Source organism: Malania oleifera, chromosome 1, assembly GCF_029873635.1.
Source record: "Malania oleifera isolate guangnan ecotype guangnan chromosome 1, ASM2987363v1, whole genome shotgun sequence".
Taxonomy (NCBI): domain Eukaryota; kingdom Viridiplantae; phylum Streptophyta; class Magnoliopsida; order Santalales; family Ximeniaceae; genus Malania; species Malania oleifera.
This window is the reverse complement of record NC_080417.1, coordinates 41,177,054-41,199,872: the sequence shown is the minus strand read 5'-3', so window position 1 is coordinate 41,199,872 and position 22,819 is coordinate 41,177,054. Positions and strand designations below refer to the sequence as shown.

At 36.6% G+C, this 22,819-nt stretch overlaps 1 protein-coding gene across 1 annotated transcript in view; it reads left to right on the top strand.

Annotated features, from left to right (window-relative positions):
• Window positions 1-18,872, top strand: part of LOC131158928 (uncharacterized) — a 43,414-nt gene extending 24,542 nt beyond the window's left edge. The window contains exon 4 of the mRNA XM_058113851.1: window positions 18,675-18,872. Within this exon, the coding sequence (XP_057969834.1) occupies window positions 18,675-18,700 (26 nt within the window). The 3' untranslated portion in view covers window positions 18,701-18,872. The remainder of the gene's footprint in view (window positions 1-18,674) is intronic.
• Window positions 18,873-22,819: the final 3,947 nt, after the last annotated feature.

The window sequence follows — 22,819 nt, the reverse complement described above, 5'->3', positions numbered from 1 at the left end:
TTGTGATTAGAGTTGCCCCTATTCATTTTGTGAGGTCTACTATTATTTTCATATTTCTTCTCTTAGGCTTTAATTGAAGGTTTTTAGGAAAAAGACCTTTGGGTAAAGTAATATGTTCAGAAGCAATTAAATTTACCTTTGTGGTATTACCGTTGTCGGTATTATCATTTTCTTGCAGAATTGCATCTTGCCCTCTTGCCTCCTTGATATCATACTTATTATGCAAAACCTTTCAGATTTTCTTTGCGGATGAGTAAGTAGTATCATAATAATCATAAAAATGATTGGCTAGACAATTTAAAATGTAATACCCACATTTATACTCATATTTTTCATATTTTTTCAATTTTTCGTGGTGATTGACCAACTCATCTTCATTCATTTTTACGGTATTAATTTTTTTTTTTTGGATCCTTCTCTGTGAGAATATAAGCAACTTTGTGGAGACAAGGTAGAAGAGTACCTTGCCTTTCTATCTCTTGAAGTGGGCTCCTTTAAATTGAAAATATTTGTTGAGATATTCAACATTTTCATCCGGTTTCTGAACCATAGGCTCCATATTTTGATCTCCTTAAAATTGTTAGGAATAAAATAAAATAAAAACAATAAAATTTAAACACAAATAAGAATACGAATATAAACACGATTTACAAATAGGCTGGGACATGGATATCTTGTTCTCCTTAAGGAGATTCAAGCCCTCTACGGTTTTTGGCTTAGCCCACGAACCGGTGCAGCAGAACTCCTCAAGAGTTGTCTCTCTCAAGATACAGCACCCTGATTTAAATCGTATGACTTTCTTCAATTCTGCACAAATGGAGTAGTCCAAAGCTCCATAAAAAATGATTTTCTTTGCTTGTCAAACTCTCTAGACTTGAAAGAAGGATGACATGATGAAAATGATGTGACAAAATTGGTGTGTAGTGCTAATGCCTTAAGGGTCTATTTATAGGCACAAAATGACCTTTCATTCTCCATACTTAATAAATAAGATGTATATGTATTAAATAGGTGCACACTTAATTTTAAAATGCACTCACATAATTAATCTTATGAATTTATGAGATATATAAATGAATGACCAAATTAAATATAGATACTTAACCCATTCGAAGATACATGCTCTTTTCCAAGATAATAAATAAAATAATAATATTAAAATACACTAACATTTTTTCATAACTAATAACATTTGGGCTCAAAATGAGCTGAGTAATCTCCAAGAGTGAAGTTACATTCTATTAATTTCAGTTGTTAATTCATAGTCATTAAATTAGAATAGATAATAATTTTAATTGAATAAAATTAATTAGTACAAGTCCTTAAATGTACAAAATAAAAGTATAGGGACTATAATAAAATTGAAGTAAAAGTGTAAGGACTAACTTATCATTTTCATCAAAATTAAAATATATATTTTCATGTCTTTTGCATATCAAATTTTATCTCATCCATTCATTATTGTGTTCAGTCCACTAATGAAGGCTCATTAATTAAGTTTGAGCAAATACAATATGTCTAAGTCATCTATTATCTCATAACTCTTTTTTTAGCCTTTCTAAGATTAGAAATCACAATCCTTGAAGCAGAAGTATGAAATTTTAATTATTGATAAGTTTCCATTTGGATTATTTCAAGAAAATGCTAGCAGAACTCACTCTTCTTATGATTAATTGTTGCAGACCATTCTTAATTATGTGCAGTGCTAAATTTAAATGATCAATGCTTTAATTAACTTTATGAATTGGAAAAGAAGCTGAATTAAACACGACGCATAATGGACGTACCAAAACAAAAATGGAACAAAATCAACATTTCCATGCGAAACGTAGGTAGGTCTTAGCTCTGCTGCCAAAGATTTTGACCATAGGGCACTGCCAAACCCCACTCAATATACACTTTGACCAATGCAGAGACAACTTGGCCTCGGGACTTGGAACTTCGTGGGATTACAACTTCCCATTACTTCCCAAGAGGAATTTTTTATTCCCAACCAAAAGCTTTAAATACCCATCACTTCCCTTGGCTTGTACCCACCAACCGGACCTACACAAACATTCCATCTCCTCCATTTCCTCAGCTTCACAACAACTCAAAAACTTTCAGTAGTGAATATGGCTGCCACTCTCGTCCAACTGACAACCATCCTTTTTACCCTTATCCTCCCTCTAACATTACTTGCCTCCCCCACTCCAATGACCTCTTTCATCACCGAGGATGCAGAAGACTATGAAGAGTATGTAATTGACACCCCGTTCCTCAACACTGGATCCTTGAGGGGTCGATTTTTGGCGAGTGTTGTAAAGAAAGGCACACATTGTGAGGTTAGTAGCAACATATGCAATGGGGTTTCTGCGAACAATGGTGCTAGCCGTCTCTTTTGCTGTAAGAGTCATTGCCGGAATGTCCTGCGAGATAGAAATAACTGTGGGATGTGCGGGCACAAGTGTCGTTTTGGTCAACTTTGTTGTGGTGGTAAATGCATCAATGTTGGTTTCAATGATCTTCATTGTGGCAAGTGCAACAAAGCATGTGACTCGGGAGTTAAATGTGAGAATGGTTCATGCGGATATGCATCTTGAATCAACCAAAAGAATTACTTCATGCTAGGAGTCCATGCATACAGATTTAAATTCATTGTCTTATTTTTTAATTTATTTTTTCCTTTTGTAATTTTAACGGGATGATGTTTGTCACGACTCACACCCTAATTACTTCAGTGAATATATTGATTAGTTGAATTGTTGTATTGATTAGGGAAATAAGAGAAATGTATATGGATGAAGATTTATAATTATTTTAAATAATAAAATAATCATAAACATTTATAAATTTTAAAGTTCTTCCATCCTTGGTTCCCTTTTTTATTTATTTTTATCTTGAAAATAGAGTTCCTAAATTTAGCTTGGTAGTGATTTTCTTAATATGATTGATGTGTTTAATATTATAAGGAGAGTATGTACAAAGCTATTTTACTTTAGAAAATAAAAAAAAAAGAAAAAGAATTATTAGGTATACTATTTGTTTCAACTTGCTTAAATAAGTGGAATTTTTATGAAGCTGTCGGCATTTGGATAATTGAAGTAGCTGATAATTGATTAGTTTGTTCTTATATGGTAGGATCAACACCCAAGCAACGAAAGGAGAAAACTAGGTCATTATGCAATGAATAACCATTTCTTTTAAAAGACTAAGAAACTTATTATTTAGAAAAACCAAACAATTGAAGAACATAGACATAGGAGCAAATGCTAAAAATCTTTTATTGAGAAGGAGCAATAAATTTAGCCGGTAAAAGAGAATTGAAAAAATGTTACTTTAATTTGAGCCTAGAGAGGTACAATTGTTGCTTCCATTTTTTTGATTTCAAAGATTCTGTTGTTTGTTTCCTTTCATATTTCCTGAACAGTAGATGTTGGGTAAGGTGCATGTTGTAAAGTAGTTTCTTAATTTTTCCTTAGGTTTCACTTTTCATGGCTCCTCAGTGGCAAAGTTGTTTTGTTGGATTTGTTAAGAAATCCAAGTGGGATTGGGCTGAGCAATAGACTCTATATCTATCTATGTTTGCCTGTATGCAATTCTACTGCAAGGGTCTAGCTAGTGGGCTTTGAAATAGGGGGACTTTTGGTCTAGCTCAATTAAACCTAGCTTTGTCTCCTCACTTCACGCAATCATTTTGACTCGAAGGACATTTCGGCAATGATTCTTGCAACAGAAAAAATGGCTCACACCATTTTTCGCCAAAATCCCATTATATGTGTTATCTTGGGCAACACAGCTTGCACTTTTTTAGGTACTTGTTTGAAACCAACATCTTAACGATACTGTGTTGAGAAATTAATGGGTGCCGATTATGTGGTCTTCATAGTCTTCAGCAAAGTTAGTAGGAGTGTAAAGGGAGAGAGGAACGGCAGTGAGGTTGAGGAGTACATTGAGGAGATAGAACCATTATTGATGATATATTAATCTCTCAGTTTCAGAAGGGGAAGTATTGTCCAGTGCATGAGTTGAAAGTTAACACAAAAGGGAGTTGGGTACGTTAATATTTTAACTGAAGGTTTGAAGTTAGGTGATAAACAATCAAATAGTTTCCTACTTTCTTCCTCAGGTTTTATTGGGTTGGTTAAGAAATCCAAGTGGGATTGGGCTGACCAATAGACCCTATATCTATCTATGTATGTCTGTCTGCAATTCCACTGCAAGGGTCAAGCTAGTGGGCTTTGAAATAGGGGGACTTTTGGTCTAGCTCAATTAAAACCTAGCTTTGTGTACGTTCAGTTAAAATAAGAGCCGAAGGACCACTTCTCAAGTTGACTTAATATTCTTTTCCACATTTGCTTTGTTAGGAGTAGTCCCCACTACTCCACAGAATCACTCACCAATCATTACACAGTATCAAGGTAACATGCAAATGCTCAAGTCTCAACCTTGAGTTAAAAAAACTTTGAGTTCTAGTTACTTTAACTTATTCAACCACTGACTCCAACATAAATTAGAAAATTACATTCCAATTCAATATTTTCATGGCATGGGAGGATGTAATTTGGGTTGTGTGTGACAGCATGGTGTTTGAGTCTTAAACTTGAATTTATGCGAAACTTGATACATTTTTATGCTGTATTTTGTTTAAATTTACACACATTCAAATTTATGATCAAGATTCCATGCTATTAAATACTGGGTTAATGTTCATTAGTGATACGCTAACTATTCACAAGTTAGATGCTTCCTATTCATTTTATTTTATGCTCTTTGCACCATATATTGCTCAGTGTTGCTCATTGCACAATGAGATTTCTTCTTTACTAAGTTTCACATTCGCTAGCAATTGCAGTTGCATCTTGAATGTCGAAACAAGGTTATTCTAGCTACAATCTTATGGGAATTTGGAAGAAATAGAACTATAAAACTTCTCAAAATTTATACAAAGAACTGACTACATTAATATTTTTTTCTTCTCCATGTAATAATTTTGTTTAAAGGTGCTAGGGTTCCACGGTTTTACGTCCTGGTTTAATTTTCCTTCCCTCTTGTTTGGTGAAGGGGTTGCTCATATTTGATTTGGGGTTATTTTTTCAATTGGGTCTTTGTTCCTCCTTTCTTTAAGGATAACTATTCTCCAACTTCCCTCCTTTGTCTTTTTCCTTTTTTCATTTTTCATTGCAGCTCTCTCTTCTAATGAATTTTCCCTTGTCATTAAGGGCTAGTTTGGATTAAGAATTTTTTTTTTGGGAAAAGGAAAGGAAAATAATATGGAAAAACTTTTCACTATATTTTCTTTCTGTATCAAATATTACTAAAAATGAAAAAATTCTTCTAATATGGTTAAAAATTAACAAAAAGCAAATAGTAAGGACGTGGAAAACTAAATATTTCATTTTCATTAATTTGATGTATTTTTATTTTCTTTCTCACTTTATTTGATAACCAAACATGAAATAATGAAATCCTTATTATTTTCCTTTCCTTTCTCAATATTTCCCCAGTTCCAAAAAGACTAGAAAATAAGGGGTTTTTTGGTTCATTAGATTGAGCTGGTACCTTGATGTTCCTAATTCAACCCTTATCTAACTCATCATTTTGATTTATCTAATGTTCACCCTTGAATTGAAGTCATTCTTGATCACTTTATGTTATGCAGCCTACTAGAAGTCATCACTCAATCACAGGAAAGGGAGGGAAACCATGTAAGTCAGCTCATTTATAGTATCAGCATCCTTAGGATCTTACGCTCCTCTTTCGCAAGACGTCCATTCGTAACATGAACACTTAAACCCAATTCGAAGTGTCGACTTTTATACCACTTGTTAGGGTCGGAGGAGTCTTCACATGGGCTTGATGTATATGGGTGAACACCAACTTTGACTCAAAAGTTTAAGCCATTAGGTGATAGACTCAACCATGTATATGGACACCCATCCTCCATTTTATTTTTCAAATGTGGAACAAATGTACAAGTGAAATTTTCAACAATTGATTGATGACATTACATTTTGACAAATAAGCCCTCAATTGTTATTTTTAATAATTTAATATTACTTAAGCCATATGAATAATAGTAAATAAAATAAAGGATATGAACACAAATTATAATGAATCTTGTAGAAGTATACTTGTGGGCATAGTATTATGTTCAAATGCAATTAAATTTACCTTTGTAGTATTACTGTTGTTGGTATTACCATTTTCTTGCAGAATTGCATCTTGCTCTCTTGCCTCCTCGATATTATACTTATTTTGGAAAGCCTTTTAGATTTTCTTTGCGGATGAGTAAGTAGTATCATAGTAATCATAAAATTGATCGGCTAGACAATTTAAAATGTAATACCCACATTTATACTTATGTTTTTCATATTGTTCCAATTTTTCGTGGTGATCGACCAACTCATCTTCATTCATTTTTTTGGTATCGATTTTTTTTTTGGATCCTTCTCGATGAGAACACAAGCAACTTTGAGGAGACGAAGGTAGAAAAGTACATTACCTTTCCATCTCTTGAAGTGGGCTCCTTTAAACCGAAAAAGCTTGTTGAGATCTTCAACATTTTCATTCGGTTTCTCAACCGTACGCTACATATTTTGATCCCCTTAAAATTGTTCGGAAATTTAATAAAATAAAAACAATAAAACTTAAACACAAATAAAAATACAAATATAAACACGATTCGCAAATAGGCCGAGATACAGATATCTCGCTCTCTTTAAGGAGATTTAAGCCCTCTGCGGTTTTTGGCTTAGGCCACGAACCGTTGCAGCAGAACTTCTCAAGACTTGTCTCTCTTAGGATGCAACAATCTGATTTAAATTGTATGACTCTCTTAAATTCTCTACAAATGGAGCAATCCAAAGCTCCACATTTGGAGCAAACCAAAGCTCCACAAAAAGCACTTTCTTTGCTTGTCAAACTCTTCAAACTTGAAAGAAGGATGATATGATGAGAATGATGTGAAAAGATTGGTGTGTAGTGCTAATGCTTTAAGGGTCTATTTATAACCACAAAATGATCTTTCATTCTCTATGTACTTAATAAATAAGATGTATATATATTAAATAGGTATACACCTAATTTTAAGATACACTCGCATAATTAGTCTTATGAATTCATGAGATACATGAATGAATGACCTAATTAAATATAGATACATAAGCCATTCCAAGATGCATGCTCTTTTCCAAGAAAATAAATAATATAAGAATATTAAAATACACTAACATTTTTTCATAACTAATAATATTTGGGCTCCAAATGAGCTGATAATCTCCAAGAGTGAAGGGACATTCTATTAATTTCAGCTCTTAATTCATAATCATTAAATTAGAATAGATGATAATTTTAATTCAGTAAAATTAATAAATACAAGTCCTTAAATGTACAAAACAAAAGTATAGGGACTATGTATATTTAACTAAAAGTGTAAGGACTAACTTATCATTTTCCTTAAAATTAAAAGATATATCTTCATGTCTTTTGCATATATAATTTTATCTCATCCACTCATTATTGTGTTCAGTCCACTAATGAAGGCTCATTAATTAAGTTTGAGCAAATACAATATGTCATCTTATAACTCTTTTTTTAGCCTTTCTAAGATTAGAAATCACAATCCTTGAAGCAAACGTATCAAATTTTAATTATTGAGAAGTTTCCATTTGAATTATTTCAAGAAAATGCTAGCAGAACTCACTTTTCTTATGATTAACTGTTGCAGACCATTCTTAATTATGTGCAGTACTAAAATTAAATTATCAATGCTTTAATTAACTTTATGAATTGGAAAAGAAGCTAAATTAAACACAATGCCTAATGCTAGCATTTGAATTATTGAGAAGTTTCCATTTGAATTATTTCAAGAAAATGCTAGCAGAACTCACTTTTCTTATGATTAATTGTTGCAGACCATTCTTAATTATGTGCAGTACTAAAATTAAATTATCAATGCTTTAATTAACTTTATGAATTGGAAAAGAAGCTAAATTAAACACGATGCCTAATGTACGTATCAAAAAAAAAAAAAAAGGACCAAAATCAACATTTACATGCCAAACGTACTTAGGTCTTAGCTCTGCTGCCAAAGATTTTTAGCATATGGCGCTGCCAAACCCCACTCAGTATATACTTTGACCAATGCAAAGACAACTTGGCCTTAGGATTTGGAACTTTGTGGGATTACAACTTCCCATTCCTTCCCAAGAGGAATTTTTTATTCCCAACCTAAAGCTTTAAATACCCATCACTTCCCTTGGCTAGTACCCACTAACCAGACCTACACAAACATTCCATCTCCTCCATTTCCTCAGCCTCCCAACAACTCAAAAACTTTCAGTAGTGAATATGGCTGCCACTCTCATCCAATTGACAACCATCCTTTTTACCCTTACCCTCCCTCTAACATTACTAGCCTCCCCCTCTTCAATGGCCTCTTTCATCACCGAGGACGCAGAAGACTATGAAGAGTACATAATCGATACCCCATTCCTCAACACTGGATCCTTGAGGGGTCGATTTTTAGCGAGTGTTGTAAAGAAAGATACACATTGTGAGGTTAGTAGCAACATATGCAATGGGGTTTCTGCGAACAATGGTGCTAGCCGTCTCTTTTGCTGTAAGAGTCATTGCCGGAATGTCCTGCGAGATAGAAACAACTGTGGGATGTGCGGGCACAAGTGTCGTTTTGGTCAGCTTTGTTGTGGTGGTAAATGTGTCAATGTTGGTTTCAATGATCTTCATTGTGGCAAGTGCAATAAAGCATGTGACTCAGGGGTTAAATGTGAGAACGGTTCATGCGGATATGCATCTTGAATCAACCAAAAGAATTACTATGTAGGAACTAGGAGTCCATGCATAGAGATTTAATTTTACTGTCTTATTTTTTAAATTATTTTTTTCTTTTGTAATTTTAATGGGTATGATGTTTGTCACACCCTAATTACTTCAGTGAACATATTGATTTGTTGAATTGTTGTATTGATTTTGGAAAGAAGAGAAATGTATATGCATGAAGATTTATAATTATTTTAAATAATAAAATAATCATAAGCATTTTTAAATTTCTAAGTTCTTCTATCTTGGTTCTCTTATTTATTTATTTATTTTTACCTTGAAAATAGAGTTCCTAAATTTAGTTTGGTGGTGATTTTCTTTTATGATGCTTAATATTATAAGGAGAGTGTATGTACAAAGCTCTTTTACTTTAGAAAATAATAATAAAAAAAAATTATTAGGTATACTGTTTGTTTCATCTTGCTTAAATAAGTGGAATTTTTATGAAGCTGTCCGCATTTTGGATAACTGAAGTAGCTGATAATTGATTAGTATGTTCTTATATTACGGATCAACACCCAAACAACGAAATAAAAAAAACTAGGTCATTATGCGATGAATAACCATTTCTTTTGAAAGGCTAAGAAGCTTATTATTTACAAAAACTAAACAAAGGAAGAATATAGACATAGGAGCAAATCCTAAAGATCCAATAAATTTAGCCGGTAAAAGAGAAATAAAAAAATATTACTTTAATTTAATCCTAGAGAGATACAATTGTTGCTTTCAATTCTTTGATTTCAAAGAATCTGTTGTTTGTTTCCTTTCATATTTCCTGAACAGTAGATGTTGGGTAAGGTGCATGTTGTAAAATAGTTTCTTACTTTCTTCCTTGGGTTTCAATTTTCATGGCTCCTCAGTGGCCAAGTTGTTTTGTTGGATTTCTTAAGAAATCCAAGTGGGATTGGGCTGAGCAATAGACTCTATATCCATCTATGTTTGTTTGTCTGCAATTCTACTGCAAGGGTCAAGCTAGTGGGCTTTGAAATAGGGGGACTTTTGGCCTAGCTCAATTAAAACCTAGCTTTGTTTGCTCCGACTCAAAGAACATTTCGGCAATGATTCTTGCAACAGAAAAAATGGCTTACACCATTGTTCGTCAAAATCCCATTATATGTGTTATCATGGGCAACACAACTTGCACTTTTTTTATGGTACTTGTTGGAAATTGACATCTTAATGATACTGTGTAGAGAAATTAATGGGTGCTGATTATGTGCTCTTCATAGTCTTCAGCAAAGTTAGTAGGATTGTAAATGGAGAGAGGAACGACAGTGAGGCTGAGGAGTACATTGAGGAGAGAGAACCATAATTGATGATATATTAACTTCTCAGCTTCAGAAGGGGAAGTATTGTCTAGTGCATTAGTTGAAAGTTGAAACAAAAGGGAGCTGGGTATGTGGGTATTTTAACTGAAGGTTTTAAGTTGGGTGATAAACAATCAAATAGTTTCTTACTTTCTTCCTTAGGTTTGAGTTATCAGGCGCCCCCCCCCCCCCCCAAAAGTTGTTTTATAGGATTGGTGAAGAAATCCAAGTGGGATTGAGCTGAGCAATAGGCTTTATATCTTTCTTTGTCGGCCTTTTTGCAATTCCATTGCAAGGGTCAAGGTCGGGCCTTGAAATAGGGGGACTTTTGGTCTAGCTCAATTAAAGCCTAGTGTCATGGACCCCCAAAATGGGACTCAAGTAAGACTCGTGTGGCACTCGTTGAGAGCTCTCTCTCGATAAGTCAGCCAAGTCTCACACGTTCAAGCCTGCAAGCACGAGCACCAGGTGAGTCTCAATACTCAAGGAAAACAAGGAACAATAGGATATCACACGAGCAATATATTCTCATACACTGAATAAGACTATAACAATCAGGGATATCACAATCCAAGGAATCAAAACACCATAATGAAAATGACTACTTGTATTATTCCAATCCAAGAGAATAACCATACAAACGTTAGCACAAATAATTATATGTTCATTCTAAATCCTTGGAGAACACAATTATAGCAGTATCTCTTTCCCCCTTTTCCCCATTACATTGTCACTCCCTAACACCTAGCTTTGTGTACGTTCAATTAAAATAAGAGCAAAAGGACCACTTCTCAACTTGACTTCTAATATTTAACTCCACATTTGCTTTGTTTGGAGTCGTCCCCACTACTCCACAGAATCACTCACCAATCATTACACAATATCACAAGTTATAATAAACAAGGTAAAATGCAAATGCTCAAGTCTCAACCTTGAGTTAAAAACTTTAAGTTCTAGTTAGTTCTAGTTACTTTAACTTATTCAACCACCGACTCGTCATAAATTAGAAAATTACATTCCAATTCAATATTTGTCTTAAACTTGAATTTGTGCGAAAATTAATACAATTTTATGCTGCATTTTGTTTAAATTTATTTTAATTTACACATTCAAATTTAAGATCAAGATCCCATGCTCCTAAATATTGGGTTAATGTTCATTAGTGATACGCTAACTATTCACAAGTTAGATGTTTCTTATTCATTTTATTTTATACTCCTTGCACCATATATTGTTAGGTGTTGGTCATTGCACAATGAGATTTCTTCTTAGCTTCACATTTGCTAGCAATTGCAGTTGCATCTTGAATGTTGAAACAATGTTATTCTAGCTACAATCTTATGGGAATTTGGAAGAAATAGAACTATAAAACTTCTCAAAATTTTTACAAAGAATTGATTGTTGAATATTAAACTTGATGGCTGGCAGCCACCTGTGCCAACCCCAATCAATTTTGTTGAATTTTCTAAGCCACAGGCAGCCACCTCCACCAACCAACCCACCTTTGTTCAAATTGATCTTCACCTACCATCCCATCCATTGCTATATATATGGAGATGTGTGTGTGTGTGCGTATGTGTGTGTGTGTAAAATTTGTGGTGTGGGAGAGTAACCTGTGAGAGAAGAATTGTATTTCGAGAATCGTTTGTATTTTTCAAATTATTATTGAAATCAAAGAGTGTTTGTGTGCAATTGAGTGTTTTCCTCACCGAGTTCAATTACAACCAGTGATTGAGTGAATCCCCTCCACCCATCAGTGGTATCAAAGCGCTACGATTTGCCAGAATTCGCCAAACAGAGGTAAACATAGAGGAATTCGAATTTTTTTCTAGATTTGAAGTTGCTTTAAATCAATTTTAGAGCATACCATCACGTAGATTGCATCGAGACGAGTTCATAGGTGAAAACCAAGTCTCAAACGGAGTCTGGGTGCCTTCACATGTGCTCACACGCGCCACTTGCTAATACAACATCGTCGAGACGCGCTGGACGCGTCGACGCTAGTGTTGATCAGAGACGTCATGCGCCTACATGCTCCTTCTTCACTCGATTGACGCGACGTGGCCCATAAACTTGCAACCCAATTTGCGACTCGGCCTAAAAACCTAGCAACTCGGGCTGAAAATCCGCGAGCATGACCTGACCCGGAAACCAACCTGCATCTAGATCCGCACATCATCATGGCACGCGGCTCGCCCATAAGACACCACGTGGCCTAACGGCGCTAACTGGTGCCGTTAATCTCTGTTAGAAAAGAAAAAATCGGTCCAGATCTTTTTTAGCCGGTTCAGTGTTATTTATACTGGTTTTTTGCATCCCAAAACTTGTTTCTAAAGGTTTTTTGACCTTTTGAACACCCTAGTCGCATTAGATTTGCTAAAATCCATCCCCATCATTCTATTTTGATATATATCAAACCCGATGATGAATGGTATTGCACAAGCAGTCATTCTAAAGCTGACAAAGGACAACTACGACAATTGGTGCATTCAAATGAGAGTCCTACTACGTGCTCAGGATGTCATGAACATCGTTGAAGATGAGTACCTAGAAGCCCCATCAAAAGAAGCCAAAGCATCTACATTTGATGCTCAACGAACGACCCTCCGTGCCAATCGGAAAAGGGATTGCAAAGCTTAGTCTATAATCTACTAGGGCCTCGATGAGGTCACCTTCGAAATCATTGCTTCCACCAAGACGTCCCAAGAAGTCTGGAATACTCTCCATCGGACCTACAAAAGGGCCGACAAAGTGAAGAGGATTCGCCTCCAAACTTTACGAGGTGAATTTGAATCCTTGTAAATGAAGTCGTCTAAGTCCATTATCAAGTACTATACTCGGGTAATGGTTATCTTGAACTAGTTGAGGAGAAATGGAGAGAATCTCATAGACATGAGGATATGTGAGAAAATTTTGCGATCTTTGGATCCAAAATTTGACTACATAGCCATTATGCTAGAAGAAACGAAAGATTTGGAGACTATGTCTATAGATGGGCTCGTAGGATCTTTGCAAGCTCATGAGTAGAAGGTGAACAAAAGAAGTGACGGTAAGTCACTAGAACAAGTCTTATAGTCAAAATTATCCTTAATTGATAGGAGACACGAGCAAGGGGGAGTCGCACCGAGGACGAAAGTGAGGTCGAAGATCTCGCGAAAGAGGATCTGGATATACTGAATTCAGAGGAGGAGGCTGAGGCGGACAAGGAGGACGTCGACAATAGAACAATGTCCCATGAGGAAGAGGATGTGGAAGAAGAGGCGATGGTTACAACAACCGTCAGAACATTGATAAAAGAAACATTGAGTGCTATAACTGCCATAAGTTTGGTTACTATAGTAACGAGTGTTGGGGGCAAAAACAAGAAAAAGTTAGCAAGGAGGCTAACCTTGTCGAAACTAAAGATGTAGTTGGAGAGACGTTGATGCTAATGGCGCATAGCTCAACCCACGACCAAAGTTTTTGGTACCTCGACTATGGAGCCAGCAACCATATGACTGGTAGAAAGAACCTATTCATTGAACTTGATGAGAAAGTTCAGGGGGAGATCTCTTTTGGAGATCTCTCTAAAGTCTCAGTTCAAGGGAGAGGAGATGTTCTGATCAAGCGGAAGACTAGAGATCATGCTTTCATCTCCAACATCTATTATGTGCTAGACATGAAGACTAACATCTTGAGTCTCAGATAGCTTGTGGAGAAACGCTAACAAATTAGCCTTAGAGATAAGCAGATGGTGATATTAGACGCTCGAGGCAAGCTTGTCACTCGAGTCACTATGGCGAATAATCGGATGTTTTCTCTCGCCATCTATCATGACACGCCAATATGTCTAAGCACCATCATCAACAACAAAGATTGGTTGTGGCATCTGAGGTTTGGACACCTCAACTTTGAAAGCTTGAAGCAGTTGGGAAGCAAGAAGATGATGAATGACTTACCCAACATCCAACATCCAACATCCAACATCCAAATGATATATGTAAAAGCTGTTTTCTAAGCAAGCAACATAGAAACAACTTTGGAAAACAAGTCGACTGGAGATCTACCACGCTGCTCCAACTAGTACACACAAATGTGTGTGGTCTTTTGAACCTGGTTTCAGATGGACAGAACTGATATTTCCTCACCTTCATTGACGATTACAACAGGAAGACTTGGGTCTACTTCCTAAAAAGGAAGTCATAAGCGTTCAACAAATTTAAAGAGTTCAAAACTCTCGTGGAGAAGCAAAGTAGCTATCGCATCAAGTCACTCCAACAAGACCAAGGCGGAGAGTATAAGGATGAGGCTTTTTAGGAATTCCTTAGGTAATTTTCACATTTTTAGTATTCACATTATAGTAGTCGCATTATAGAATTCTCATTACAATTTTCACATTTCTTGTATTCACATTGTAGAATTCTCATTGCAATTTTCACATTTCCAGTATTCACATTTCAACTTTCACATTACAAAATTCACATTTTCATATTCACATTCCAATATTTACATTTCAACATTCACATTCCAATATTCACATTTTCAGTATTGATATCTCATCTCATAATGGTATATATTATAGTTCATGTATTTTAACATTTCTTAATAAAACAATTATGTATTCCACTTTTCAACATTTTCCATGTTTCCAGTCTCATATTATCCTAGTTCAGTATATAAAACGTAATTGGTTTCCATTATTTTCATTTTTGCATAAAGCCTTTCAATAAATATATATCATAGGCTTATTATTCTTAGTGTAAAAAACACACTCAATTTCAAACACATTTTCAGAACAAATCATATGCCACACAATTTTATCTGATATTCATATCATAATAATTTCAGGCAAAATACTATACTCACATTTTAACGTATTAATTCAACCAATAATTCTCAAAATAACTGTTATAATTTATTACCCTTACCTGACTTACTTAGAGGTCCACTAACACCCTAGATTTTACGCTCCATGGCGTTCACAACTCAAAAAGCCTAAAAATTACGTTTCCCCAAATTAGTCAACTCAACTCTCAAAACAATTCTCATTTAACACTTCCTAGGTTTCAAATACTCCAAATAGCCCATAAAACCCTAAAATAACTTACTCTGATTTTGGAATGGTGTCCCGGAACTTCAAATTGAAAATCTACTCCGGTTAAGTTGTAGAGAATCTTCTCACGAACCTCATGGTGGTTCCTGATCGTTAATTTGGGCAGAGAGAGAGAGAGAGAGAGAGAGAGAGAGAGAGAGAGAGAGAGAGAGAGACGCTGAAAAATGAGGGTTTACATATTTATAGGCCGAAGTTCGTCAACGAGTTCAAGTGATTCGTTGACGAACCCATGAAGGCACTTCGTCAACGAGGAGGCTAGTTTGTCGACGAGTTCTATAGGAACATTTGTCGACGAAGACCCTGAGTTCGTTGACGAAGCCCTACTGATCCCCCTTTTCCCTCCTCTTTCATTTCTCTTCTTTATTACTTTCATTAGTTTAATTTTCTAGGTCTCTACACTCTCTCATGCGAAGTTGCCAAAATCATTTTGAGGTGAAGCAATGAGGACAACTGTGGACTTGATTAATTTGTCTCCTTCAACTCCTCTACTTGGTGAAGTTCTTGAAAAAATTTGGAAAGGTAACGATGTCACTTATGATCACTTGAAAGTGTTTGATTGTCGTGTATTTGTTCACATTTGAAAAGATGAAAGATCCAAACTTGATGATAAGACAATATAATGTATTTTTGTTAGCTATAGGTATGATGAATTTGAATATAGATTGTGGGATCCGATTGACAAGAAAGTTGTTAGAAGTCGAGATGTTGTGTAACGCCCCCAAAAATAAAACCACTATTATAAATATAAATAAAATTATGCTCTGACACCAATTAAATCTGTGATACCCCGAACCCAGTGGGGCCCGGAGTGCTATACTCCATACTTGATCTCCTATATAAGATACACTATAGTATCTTGATACCCAAGGTGGGGCACTAGAAACACCTGTTCATAACTCGTATAATACAACATAGCGGAAAACATATACACTCCCAAAACAATACTAGAGTACTATTGTCTCCAAAATACATACATAAATCCCTAAAACATAATACATCCATAATCCATTCCCAAAAAAACATAAAGTTTGTCCATATACAATACTGTGCCTCACTAGAACTCATCCTGGGCAATACAATCTAGTCCTGCCTTGGAATGCTCTAAGCTTGATTCCTTGGATGTCTTGAAATGTTAATGATTAAAGGAGTGAGACACCTCTCAGTAAGAAGGAATAAATTATTACCAGTGTGTGACAACATGAGTTTTAGTGTTTCAAATATACATCTATTATTTACCTTTTTCTTTCACTGTGAAATCATGAAAAACTGTACACACGCATACATAAATATATATTTCAAAATACTTACTTCCCTTTTAAAACATACTCCGGCATATAAATATCTCTGTAGAAGTAAATACGCATATATGCATAGAAGAACTGCCCTGGATGGATAAACAACCAACGTCATGAGTTTACCTCGTATTATCCGGGTTGTGCGGCTCGAAGGCGGGACTTAGACATGGCTGACCTAACCAGACTAAGTCAGCTGTATCTGTATCTGTATCTATATTTGTATCTGTATTTGTAAGTCTGATTTGTCCACCCAGCTGGTCGGGACTCCAGGAGGTAACTCTACACAACAATGGCTAAATTTACTGTATACCGCCAACACGCTCATAGTAGTGTGGCTGCACTAGTATGTGTGAAGCTACGGTATCGTGCTTAATTAAGGTCCATTAGGGTCTTAAATCATATAATGCAATTTCTAAAACAATAAAATTACATGATTTCATATTCACAATACAGTATGAAACTATAAGTGTAATGACCTAAAGAATAATGGTATTTAAATAATAAAGAGGGATGAAAATGGAAATGGAAACAGAAGAAGGCAGCAAGCTTTGTTGACGAATGCTTCGCGTTCGTCAATGACGTTGCACTTTGGGAGTAATAACTCAGGAATTTAATCAAGGACTCGTCGGCGAATACAGGGGATTTGTCGACGAGAATAACATAGGGTCTCGTCGACGAGGGTATGTTTTGTCGACGAGAAGATACCGAGAGGCTGTTTTCTAAACTCTGAAACTCGTAGATGAGGAGATGGTGTTCGTCGATGAACCTTCTTCGTGACCTTGTCGATGAGATGACGTGGCTTGTTGATGAAGGCTGTAGTATAAATAGTGTTAAATTCAGATTTTACGCAGATATTTTAAGCAGAAAAACCCTCTCTCTCCTCTATGGTTCTTCCCTCTTCTCTATTTGATTTCGGCCATTTCAGACGCCGGATCAACGATCTGAGGCCACCACGACACTCTTGGGGAAGTTCTCTCCAAGTCTGCTAGAGCGGATCGTCGGTGGGACGAAGTTGGATTTCATCCCAGATTGAGGGTAAGGTTTTTTTGTCAAAATTTGACTTTCCAGTAGTTGTAGGAAATGCAGTAGATGTAGAAATAATGAAATTTTGTTCACAAATATATTGTTTTTAGGGTGTTGAGTGGGAAGTCTTGTGGGTGTGGGACCCGTCACAGTAGGAGATTTTAGCAGGAATCGAGTAAGGGAAAATATGCTATGCTAGACAATTCTAGTATGTTTTCAGTATAAATTATACGTTTTTACCAGATTATCATCACAGTAGAAATTTATACAGTTTATCAATTTTGTTTAATATGTTTTAAATTACTGTGTGGCTTGAGAATATAGTTATAATACAGAAACATGTTTTACAGTAATTTTCATGATTATGTTTACAGAATATACAGACAGGAAATATGTTTTACAACAATTTTAGAATACCATGATTATATAGTATACAGTACCATGACATACAGATTTACAGTTAATTTTAAAAATACAGTTGTTATAGAACAGTTCATTTCAGCGTCATGGTTAATACAACTATTACAGAATCATAGTAAAACAGATAGTTATATACAGAACTGTACTATATAGTATCAAATCCTAATAGACTATTACAGATACAGTTTACAAAGCACGGTACCATAGCTATATACAGTTCAGAGTGCAACCACCTATTTAGATAATACGTGGTAGATAAGTCGATCGTGCCTATGTTGTGGACAGACTCCCTATCAGATATGGGTTAAGGAGGGCCGATCTGACTAACAGAGTATAGTGGTTTATCCTGGTAGAACAGCCAGCGATAAATCCCGCCTACGGGCCGCACAACCCTATCATTAGGGGTTAAATCATGACATACAATTATCCATCTAGGGAGGGTTTGAGTTATTATTATGCATGTACAGTTTCACAGAAACAGGGAATATACTTATGTACATTAGAAGTATTATGAATAGAAACTTAAAATACAGATATGTTAAGCAACATGGTTAAAGGTGGTGGTTTATATTACTTGTATTGTATTTATAGATTTAGTTATACATGATTATATAGGATCATATTTTCATGGTATTGTAACTCATTTTCCATACACTAGTAATATCATATTTCATCTTACTGAGCGTCGTTTCATCTCATCAAATTAATATTTTTCAGGTGTTCCAGTTAGACGAGCAGATTAGGCTCGCAGGTAGAGGGGCTTTGGTATCGTCCTATCAGAAGAGTGAGTATTTGGGGTGGAGAGTATTTTTGTATAGCCTTATTCAGTTATATACTTGAGAACATGGAATGAGCTAGAACTCTGGTATTGTATTGTATATATATGGTTATGGTTATATAATTTCATCTTCTCACTGCTTAGGTTGATGGTTTGACTTAATCGAGTAGGTATCAGAGCATCATAAATTTCATAGTATAAAAACAAAATTGGGAAATAAATAGTAGGTTGTTACAATAAGACTGTAATTCTATATATAAATCTATGTAATACTATAATTCTGTATAAAATGCTAACATACTGTAGTTCTATATAGAATGCTGTCATTTTGTAATACTGTATAAAATGATGTCATTCTGTAGTTTTATATATAACGTTGTAACTCTGTATAAAAATACTGTCATAACATTATCTTGTATTAATCCATATCTCTGCATATATATATATATATATATATATATATATATATTTCCATAAAAACTAACAGATTTAATTTTGCATAATATTCAACTCATGCTGTAAGAACTCGAACCGTGAAATATGGGTTTAATTAATCAAGAGATGGGCAAATTGGGAATTAAGTAGGCTTCGTCGACGAGGAGAAATCGAGGGGTTTTGGGAAACCAATAATAGCAGATTTGTCGACAAGGTCCTTGTCTCGTTGATGAGCTATCTATAAGGTCTCATCGGTGAGAACACAATTTGTCGAAGAGAACTACTGAGTCAAGGGTACTATAAATGTCCATTTTCATTACTTCTCAACTAAGAAATCTCATTTTCTTTCTCTATCTCTCTAGAAATTCAACCTGCTCTCCATCTCTCTAGATTTCTTCGTCGCAGGAAGTGAGAATCGTAAATCCAAAGTTACCACGAGGATCGTGGAAGAATTCTCTACAAGTTCTACGAATCGGATTTTCGGTTCGACCATTTTGGGGTTTTGACGTCAAATTGAGGTAAGGCTCGGTTTTCAATTCTGATCCGGTAGTTTTGTAGAGAGTAGTGTTGTGAGTATATTCTGTACTGTACGTTGTAGGTTTTAGAACTCGATTCGCTGTTTAGGGGTTTTGGAGTTTGGGATTTGCCATTCAGGGAAAGGTAAGAGAATACAGTTTATATTAGTTATTTTTAAAATCGGATTCAGTAGAATTGTGGTTCATGGTTCTGTGTGTGTTTTGGTTACTTATTTGCGGGGGATTTGAAGGGTAAAATTATGGGTTTTTCATGTTACAGTTTTGGGAAAAAGGGGGTATTAGGTTGCATCCCTGGTTTTGTTGAAAACCGTTTGTATATTGTGATTTATACTGTGTAATAGGGATGATTGTGCCTTGACTTTGCGTTAAACTGTATATGATTGGAAAACATGATTTTCGGATTACCAAATGGGTGTGGATTGTTTGGTTATATGAGCATGTATGGTTGTGTTTTGTTGAAATGCAATAGGAACCGGGTTCTGAATTGTTCCAAGTATGAAAGAGTGTCCGGCTCTATATCCAAAGGCGTGTGTTTATCGCCTGCCACGTAGGAAAGAGTCTCCAGCTCTATATCTGAGGGCGTGAGCCTATGCCGGTTGATCACCGAAGGGTGTGGATCCACCAGTTGTGTCGGTATGATGCCATGGGAGCCTAGGGCTACGCCATGTGCTGGTGGCGTCATGTGTCCCGAGTTGGCTACGGGTCAATGCCGGATATCGCGGACCAGCTATGGGCCGAGGGGTGTGACGACACTAGGTAGATCATGGGCGTGCGTATCCATGTGTGCGCGTGTATGCACTGTACTGGAACTGCATTGTGAAAATACTGGAAATGCTTTTAACCGTGTATATTGTGTATCATGATAACACTCGAATGCCACACACCGATATAACCTGTATTCTTCCTTACTGAGAGGTATCTCACCCCTGCTGTATATACATATTTTCAGGTCTTTCGGGTAACTGGAATTAGTTTCTTGGTGTAGGAGTGTAGTGGTCGGTGTACCGTGGGTAGTGCTTGGGTAAGTGCTAGGATTGTGGTTTTCAAGTTATCATTTTGGGGTATGGTTGATATTTCGGTTATGTTTTGTGCTATGGAGCTTGGACTCTTGTGTATAGACTCTGGTATGGTACATATTATGTATAGAATAATCTTTTTCCGCTGCGTATATTCTGTTGTGTATGGATGTGTATAAGGTGCTTGAGAACCTTACGAGGTTGGACCCTCATTCATTGTACTGTATCTTTGGATGATTTGTATGATTCAGGAAAATATTAGATTATTAATTCACCCTTAGGTCCCAATACCGGGTTCAGGGCGTGACAGCTTGGTATCAGAGCTAACCAAGTTGTTAGGTCTTGTAGACTTGGTTAGGCTTAACTGTGAGTACATATAAGAGTATAAGATGTTGGATGTGGGTAGAGTTGGTTAAGGGTTGTTCCGTTGCTAGACCGGGACTTGTCGGCAGTATTCCGTATTTTTTCTAGAATGACGATTTTAGTAAAAATAGGGCAATCCATTGATGACTTTTGTGTCAGTGTGACAGGACAAACCTGAACCTGGTAGGGAGTAGTTAACATGATTAGTGCTAGATAATTGTGTTAACTGTATGTGTTATAGGAGTCTTGATAGAACTTTACTGTATTTTCAGCATGGAGCCTAAAGATAACGACCTGGGAAGTGGCTTCGAGGAGACTGCGAGTGATGAGTCTCCTACTGTTCCTCAAGGACTGATGAGGCAGGTTTTGCGAGAGATTGGGCGAAGTGTCAGGAGACGCGAACACTCTCCTAGTGCTGCGAGGTGCACCATTGAGAGGTTTACACGCATGCATCCTCTGACGTTCTCTTGGGGACATAACCCAACTATAGCAGATGACTGGGCGGAGAAGACTGAGAGGATCTTGGAGGTCCTGCATTGCACGGATAGGCAGCGAGTCCTCTATGCTACCTTCCAGTTATCTGGGGAGGTGGGTCGATGGTGGACTTCGGTGAGTCTGCTAGAGAAGTAGAGAGTCGGTCCAGTGGAGATGACATGGAGCTGTTTTAAGGAAGTGTTCTTCGACAGATACTTCCCGACTTTTGTACGTGATGCTAAGGCAGATGAGTTTTCCGCTCTAACTTAGGGGAGTATGATGGTGCAGGGGTATGCGGCTCGGTATATAAAGCTATACAGGTTCGCGCTGTGTTTGATCTCGAGCGAGTATGAGAAGACTCGGAGATTCGAGAAGGGCTTGAGGAAGGATATCCACAGATTAGTGGGTATGCTTCAGATCCGTGAGTTCTCGGTTTTGGTGGATAAAATTACTGTGATTAAGACTGGTATCCGAGAGGACGAGGTGGATCAGGAGCTGAAGAAGAAGCCAGTACCTTCTGGTTCTCAGTTTGGATCTTGTCAGGGATTGTGGAAGAAGAGGAATAGGGGCTCGGGTTATTGCCAAAGTACCGAGCATCAGGGTTCTCAGATGAGCCAAACGGGTGATCGTTGTGTCAGGTGCCACAAATGGCATAGTGGTGAGTGTCAGCCGTTTGGGGGTAACTGCTACAACTGTGGCCAGTTGGGTCACATGGCTCGGGATTGTCACGCGCCAAAGAAGGGTATGTTTTCTTCGAGTCAGAATCGAGGAAGTAATCAGGTATCCAGAGGACATATTAGGTGAACATAGCTCCGGCACGAGTGTATTCGCTTACTCCAGCGGATGCCGAGCATGTGGGGAATGTGGTGACAGGTACTTTGATGTTACTTTTAAATAGAGCTGTAGTTTTATTTGATTCGGGTGCAACCCACTCCTTTACATCTGTAAATTTTGTGAAATTGTTTGGAATGGAGACCCAAGTCACAGATGAAGAGTTTTCTGTAGCCACACCATTTGGGAGGTATCATTCTGTAGTAGGATGTTGGAAGACTATCCAGTGGTAATTTAGGGGAAGCTTCTCTCGGCGAACTTAGTGGTATACGACATGTTGGGGTTCGATGTTATTCTAGGGATGAATTGATTATTCTCCAGTTATGCTGTGATTGACTGTCGTAAAAAGGTGGTATTGTTCATACCTCTTGAGAGCAGGAGTACGAGTTTATAGGATCGTGTGTGCGTTCGACGCCACAGATTTTATCG